General features: G+C 43.0%; 1 protein-coding gene across 2 annotated transcripts; it reads right to left on the bottom strand.

Annotated features, from left to right (window-relative positions):
- Positions 1-2,216: 2,216 nt before the first annotated feature.
- On the bottom strand, positions 2,217-6,976 carry LOC147626402 (uncharacterized). Of its 2 annotated transcripts, none has more exons than XM_086816508.1 (9): positions 6,382-6,976; positions 6,146-6,227; positions 4,889-6,050; positions 4,699-4,800; positions 4,464-4,529; positions 4,287-4,352; positions 3,746-4,120; positions 2,941-3,040; positions 2,217-2,759 (listed from the first exon to the last, which is right to left on the bottom strand). In XM_086816508.1, exons 1-8 carry the CDS (start codon positions 6,518-6,520, stop codon positions 2,942-2,944), a joined length of 2,091 nt encoding a protein of 696 aa, XP_086672634.1. In that variant the 5' UTR covers positions 6,521-6,976; the 3' UTR covers positions 2,217-2,759; position 2,941. The 2 variants fall into 2 exon arrangements, with proteins under 2 accessions (XP_086672634.1, XP_086672635.1); XM_086816509.1 differs by having other exon boundaries at positions 6,146-6,291; positions 6,411-6,975.
- Between the last annotated feature and the right edge of the window lie 798 nt (positions 6,977-7,774).

The raw sequence follows: 7,774 nt of genomic DNA, 5'->3' as shown, positions 1-7,774 counted from the left end.
AATGAAAAGGAACTTGTTTCCTTTGAGGAAGCACATAACAATTATCATTAGAGTCAATCCATGCAAGATAGGTATGACTCAATCCTAAAAAATGACACTTGATATTTGAAAAATTTGCTTACGAAAAAAAGACCATTGGTACGAAGTGGGTTTATAAGCTTAAGTGTAATCTTATGGTAGTGTGATTGCTACAATGCAAGGCTTGTTACAAAGCGTTATACTCAAGAGAAGGGCATAGATTATGATGAGACATTTCCACCCGCCTCTCATATAACTACAATTAGGTGTATTATTGCATTGGTTGCACGCATCATGGTTGGAATGTACATCAATTGGATATCAAGATTGCCTTCTTGAATGCTAATTTGCATGAGAAGGCTTATTCATCTCATCCTTATAGTTTTGTTGAGAATGGACATGAGTATAAAGTATGTATGTTAAAAAAAAACTTGGCCTTAAGTAAACTCCCAGAGCATGGTATGACAAGATAAATGCATACTTGGTTACAAATGGTTTTTCTAACAACCCAACTGAGAGTATCCTCTATTGTAAAGAGGATCCTTTCAAAAAAATTTAGACGTTGATGACATTCTGCTCAAGTCCTAATGAGGAGAAAATTTTAGCCTTTAAGGATGTATTACATGTGTCATTCGAGATGATAGATTTGATATTGCTTTAAATCTCTCGTCTTGGAGTTTAGACCTTACCATGTTCTTTGAGAGTACTCTAGCAATTGAGCTATCCATCTCATTATTTTTTGTTGTAAGAAGGTGTTGGATATCCTTACAAGCTCTAATTCATCGCTTTCATTCTCCATCTCCAATGACTAACCTATCCATTGGTTTTAGCTCCTTCAGACGTACTCTTGGCCCGAATATAGTGTTGTCTTTGCATTATGTTACTCACTTTCTCAAGAACATACACCCTCTCACTTATTTGGGCATTATGTTAATCTTTCCTACCTAACACCAATCCATGCACTTATTTCTTTTGTCGATCGCTCCCAATAGTCTTTACTGCACCTTACCAAGGCTTGTCGACACCAGATCTCATTCTTGCACACAACATCCATGCCCCATACCAACACTTTGCATAGATGCCTTTGTCATGTTGTCTTGACTTCTTCATTGAATCTTGTTCTTGCTCGATCTAACCTTCTTTCCATCCATGATTCACAATTCTACCTTTTGCATACTCACAAGGACTACTAGCTTTCCAACCGCACCCCGACACGAGGAGCATTTGCAAAGATGCCATTAGAGAATTCTCCATCTTACTCAATCAAAGAGACATTCCCAAATTTCACCCAAGCGGAGTGAAGAGCCATCAACGGTTCAAAAAGAGGCTCAAAATGCACTTGGATCCATTTGGCCATGTTTGGCAAGCCACCCATAGTGCATGGTTTACCAATTTCGTGCCAACTTGGGTGTCCTAAAATTCTTCCATTCTCATTGACAACTCAACCCTAGTCACACTCACCTTACTGGCCAGCCTCGCTACACATCCACCACTAATTTCCTATCTCAAATCATGTGTAAGAGTCGAAGAAAGCAAATAAATAAGTGTCGAAGAAAGCAATGTGTTAGTTTTCACCATTCCCCCAAAGGAAAATAAAGAGTTGTCAATATAGCCAACGACTTATATTCATCGAAAACATAGCCTGCCCAAGATTGTTGCGGACAAGGAGGAAACATGAAGAATGAAGAACACATTTTACCCTTCAAATCAAGGGCTTGAGATCATTGATATTGGCCAAACAATGTAGTGCGTATATGAGCCCTTCAAGGAAGTTTCCCTTTTTGAGGATTGACACATCAGCATTATGTGACTGAAGGTTGGTATGCACATCTTCCCCTACAAATCAAGGGCTTTGTTTTGAAAGCATTATATATGCACTGCATTGTAGGCCTTATGTGAGTCATGAAGCTGCCCTTCGTGAGACTTCTTGATGATATAACACATCAGCAAGGGTTTTAAAAAACACATTTTACGGCTTTGTTTTGAGATGATCAATACTAGTACAGAAGTGTAGAACTTATATAAGCCCTTCTTAGGAAATTTTGGGAACATCCTTTGGAAGCATGCTCATGATGACAAATCAGCACTCTCAGATCTTTCTGTGCAACAAATCATGATGAATGCTAAAACATTAAGAAGTATTGTAGCAAGATAAGCTAAAATGAAAAAACCCTTAGAGCCCTCACATGAACAATTCATTGAAAAGAATGACCAATTTTTGATCCATGAAGGCTCTTGAAAAATAGAATGAACAAGTACAGAGGGTTAAAGGTAGAACACAGTGGATGACCGTTAAGAATGTTGAATACAGGGGGCTATGATTCTGCCATCGCCTCCTGCAATGAGCAAGTCGCTTTATTGCTCCTTGGCTCCTTTGATACAGGTTACAAAACTCAATGAATAGTGTCAATCTAAAGGCCTGGGTGAAGCTTATCTCTACAGATACACGGCCATGGATTTATAAAGCATCCTTCCTAAGCGCATGATGCTTAGTCCCAGCAGAGGGAGAGCTCTCAGATGAGAAGTGAACTACAAGACCTTCCTTTCCCAAACTGTCGATACTTCAGTAGCGGCCAAAGAAGAGGACTGTAATGTTCAGCCAAAGGATAAAAAAGCAACAGCCCGTCTCAATAATGGTACACACTGCCAGCAACAGCAGTAGGGAATTTCCCCCGCCAATATAAAATTACAGAAGAGATGATGGTACGGAGACTGAGAGAGGACGATCATGAGTAACATCCCTGTATGCACACAAACAACTTCCCTTTACTAGGTCCCTTGCTCATATTAGCACAAGCACTCATAAGAAAACGCACACACACAAGCGCACACACAGGGTATTGTAAGCTGAACAAGCTAGCAAGCTAGAAAACAATTACAATCACCTAGGGTGAAGGTAATCTATTTGTTCAAGTGACCAACCTCATCGAATTGTGTCACTATTGCGGTTCTCTTGTGTCTGTTTTTGCTGCAGTAATGTGTTGTACATGTTTGCGTTCATTTGCATGTTCAAATGCATGGGCTGCAGGGCAGTGATCCATTGATCATTCAACAAGAAGTTAATAAAACACATTTATCTTCAAAGCACGCTAGAAGACAAGATATCTACCAAATGAAGGTAAGCATTTTTTTCCCTTCTGGCAACAAGTAAATGTTGATGAAACCACTCACTCTTTAAAAAAAAGAGAGGGAGGGAGGGGGGGGGGGGTTGTTGTGTACAGACTCTCCTACATTGCCAGCTTATGCAGTCTTCTTGGATTGGAAAAGATTCTGGGCTTTCTAGACTATCTATCATGTCCAGAATCAGCTGCTTTTTTCTGTTGCTCATGTTGACCCTTTTTCCTTCTTCTATCGATCACTTTACCAGTCTCTCAGAGATTCTTATGATCTTGGAGAGCTTGCTTTTCCGCAGCTTGAGGTGTTTTCCCGCTGTTTCTGATCTGAGTCCTGGCTGTCCCACTCTGGGACAGCTATGATTGTACATTACTTTTATCAATGAAGCAGTGGTTTCACTATAAAAAAAAGTGTGTGTGTATGTACAGACCCACGTGCATGCACGCACACCCCCCACAAATCATAATGCATGGCATAAGCATATGCTGAGGAGAGTTCCAAACTCTGGCCCCTGCCCTGGGAGCCCTCATCTCTCACCACTAGGCTACCACACACCCATGGGAAAACCCACTGACTTTTTTAAATGACACCTCACATAGTAATAACATGATACCTGCAGCTGTTGCTGAGCCGACATCACATTGTAAGGCTTGCTAGTACAAGAGGTTGACAAGCAGCCTGGTGCAGCTTGAATGATTGAAGTTGAATTGCTCGGCTGCATTTGAGCTCCATGGTATGTGTGTATAGGAAGAGATTGCACTGACAAGGGAGACAATTTAAGGACAGGTTGACCAGCCCCCGCACCAGCACTAGCCATGTTAATGTCCATCGTACCCATTCCCATGCCCATGCCCACCCCCATTCCAAGTCCCATGCCCATACCCATCCCCATGTGTGGTAATGTTGGCATTTGCTGCACTGGAAGATATTGCATACCAACTGGCATTATCATCGAAGGAAAGACCATCGCAGTTCTCATACTCATAAACTGTCCATCAAAAAAGCACATAAGGCAGGCACAAGATGAGGAAAGTGACTCTTGAATTGCCTTACAAAGTATACAAAAGATTTGGATTAAAAACAATGATTAATATAAAAATACTTATCTCAAGAAAAGGCACTCAAACATTTTTTTAATTGAAGGACTTGGCTACCTGCACTTGTGCCTGAAGCATCTTTGTGTACTCAATAGCCTCATCCAATACAGACGCCTTGTCAGTCTATACATGAAAGACATGATAGTTACTAACTGAAAACTGTGCAGTAAAACAACAGCAGCAGCAAATAGAGTAAACAGCCAGACTATCACAAAAAAAAAATACACAGCCCACCTTGTTTGAGTTAGGTATCAAGTCTTGCAAGGCCTTCAGCCTCACATTAATTTTGTTCCGGCGCTTCTACATTCACAAGTCATGATATGAAACAAAACGCACAAGTTAGTCCTTGAATACAGCCCAATACAAAACCCATCGTGCAAAGTACATCCCTACTGTGCTTTACTAGACATATGCCGTTAGAGAACCTGATTGACAAAGAGATCCTAACAACGGGAAAAGCTTAACTCACTTTTTCTGATTCATTGTGTGTCTCTGCAGCTCTACTCCTCTTAACTGCATGTGAGCGACCAGATGGTGGCTTTTTTGCATTGCCTACCACTTCCTCCATGCCCTACAAAAAGCACAATTTCTGTCATTTAAACACTACATATAAAATTAGAAAAGGGAAAGAACATCCTGTGTACATCAGCCTAACTGACCTCAGATTCTTCAGCATGGCGAAATTTCTTTATTGGGCTTGCAGTTAAAGCTTCTTCTGCGATCTTCTCAATGCTGTTACATGACATTCTTGAGGGAGACATGGTTGTCTCAGCTGTCTCAACTGTCCCTAGCCCATTCTCTGAGAGAGTGATAGCACTGCCAGATAGGCCAGTCAAATGACCACTGAGCTCTGCCATCTCATTCTGCAGGCCAAAGTCCTGCCTGCTTGGGAGATTCGTGGGTGGACACCATCTCGGCAGTATGAAGCTGGAGCCTTGTCTTGCTCCTCTTTCTTGAGAGCTAACATCAGTAGACTGTTGAAAAGAAGGCAAACCCATCGCAACATGGGGGTTGGAATCACCAACCGCAGGCTCACATGAAGAAGAAGCTTCCTTGACAAGAGGTTGCCTAGCTCTCTCGATGTTGCTTGGACCACTGGCAGCACCCACAAACCGGAGACTGTCTAGTGTGGTAGCCACAGGGCGAGAAAAGAGGGGGAAATTGGACCCAGAGTGCTGAAGTTGCTGCTGAGAAGAAATGAGTGCTGGCGATGAAGAAAACAGTGATGTTCTCTTCATGTCCAACGGAGTGATGATAGGATCGAAGGTCTGGAAGGCTTGTTTGCTGTCCAATGAGGGTTGTGTAGGGGAAGAGAATGGTTTAGTGACAGAAGAAGGCTGCACGGATGTACGTACACTACTGAAGGCCTCTGCTCCAGTTCGAGAGAGAAGGCCTGCAGCTCGCACAGCTCCCATTGCCATAGCTGCATCTGAGTTTAACACCCTTGGGCATTGTGTACTAGCAAGCTGTTGGAGCCCAACACTATCAGATCCAAGGCCTTCAACATTGGGCCCTGCCATGCCCTCATGTGTGTTCTCTGTCTCTCTCATGGTCTGATGAAGGAAGGTGTCCTTGACAAGCTGGACATGGGGGTTGATAAGCTCCCCAAAGAGCTCTGAGCAGTAGGTTCGGTCAAAGGTATCTTCCAATGGGTACTGTAGCCATGACATCATCTCATCTTCTTGGACAGATGGGTTGCCCATCACAAGAGGAACATCTAGAGCAGGCACAGACTGGCGTTCAAGCCCATCTGCCATTTGTTCTTCAGCCTCCCCTTGTACGGCCATCTGCTTAAAGATTTCAGAATCATGATGTCTGTGCCTGCACGAGAGATGGTGAGGCTTCAATATCTTGCTTATTGCCATAAATTCTTTGTGAAACCTAAAGAACCCAGTAAAAAGTAACAGGAAACCTACACATGGGCAACAGCCGGCTTTTTTTGCGGCAGATGATGATGATTATAATAGCCTACTTCTCCTCTCCCAGTGTAGTGAAGATCTGCGTTATTGAAGACCATCAAACCATGGCTATCATTCCAATCCGGGACACAATAAGTCATGCTATCGATTATAGCTAATAACTAATTTTTCAAGATATAACAAAGGGGGCAATACGCAAAGCTAACTATCGTGACTGATGAGAGCTGATTAACTATGCGATAGAAGGGGCAGAACGCCTTGCCTCGTTGAGAGCAGCTCAGAGAGATGGCCAAACACAGGATCCCTGTGATGGGCGACGGATATGGCGAAGTGGGCACCTCCGATTTTGAGTTCGGAGAGCTCAGAAAGCATTCAGGTGTGTTGGGCGACTGCTAAGGGGATGAGGGCACGTCTCACTCTGTGAAAGAAAAGCTTTTTTTCCTAAGATGAAGGGCGCCCCCTTGCTTTTTGCTCCTCCTGGCGAGCAGCCCACATGATTTCTTCTCTTTCCCGGCTACTTCGCTCTGCGCAATCTTCTTGCGAGAGCCCATATAAATCCCATGGACAAGAGCGCCCACGGCCCCAAGGTTGCGCTTTCAGGATTCTTGCTTTCTCAGACTTTCGAGCTGCAGGTTGCAGGTTCTTCGCAATCCCGAGGAGAGCAGAAACACACGAACTTCTGTTGGGAAGAGGGTTAGAGCCTAGAGGGGTTCTTATTGCTCCTACAGCACACAGCAGGGGCCTGGATCCTTGAGCTTCTTCTGCAGCTTTTGCAAGATTCAAAGGGGAAGACAATAATGTATGGCGAGTGTACGGATTATGGACCCATGATTCTTGCCCCCTGCCCAACACGTCTCTCTCTCTCCGTTTCACACACTTGGGCGGACAAAGGAGAGGGTGGGTTTGAATGCTCCCCTCTCCCTTCATCTTAGGCTCCTTACACAACATCCCCTTGTTCCACCGGACGAGCAAGATTGCATGTCCATCCTCTCCATTGATCTGCAAAGGTGTTTAATTGCAAGCCTTACGCCCTCTCCATTGATGGACACAGGTGCTTAATTACAAGCCTTACACCCTCTCCATTGATGGGCACAGGTGCTTAATTACAAGCCTTACGCCCTGTTCCTCCTGGCTTCGTCTTAGGAGGAGCCACTTGTCTATTGTCAATTAAGACAATAGATAAGCCCCCTTGCTAGAAAAACTTAGTCATCACATTTTGGGCTACGCCTTAAGGAATATGTGTATATTGTGGAAAGAGCTTCTACAAATACTATCCGTCCAAATATTTTCCAATTAAGATAGCAAACAAGCCATGTTACAAGACCCCTTGCTAGAAAAACTTAGTCATCACATTTTTGGCTACACCTTAATGAATATGTGTATATTGTGGAAAGAACTATCTGTCCAAATATTTTCCAATTAAGATAGCAAACAAGCCATGTTACAAGATCCATTGCTAGGCGAAGTGAGTCATCACATTTTGGGCTACACCTTAAGGAATATGTGAACATTGTGCAAAGCGATTCTATAAACGTTTTAGAATCATAACAAAAACACGTAAGACTAATGTGCCATTTATGTCATATACAAAGTTTCATACTTATGACACTAGAATTAAAATATGTT

The sequence above is a fragment of the Cibotium barometz genome, chromosome 22 (assembly GCF_041138505.1).
Source record: "Cibotium barometz isolate CiBa-2024 chromosome 22, ASM4113850v1, whole genome shotgun sequence".
Lineage (NCBI taxonomy): Eukaryota > Viridiplantae > Streptophyta > Polypodiopsida > Cyatheales > Cibotiaceae > Cibotium > Cibotium barometz.
The sequence above is the reverse complement of the archived record's forward strand: the minus strand, read 5'-3'. Positions and strand labels throughout refer to the sequence as shown.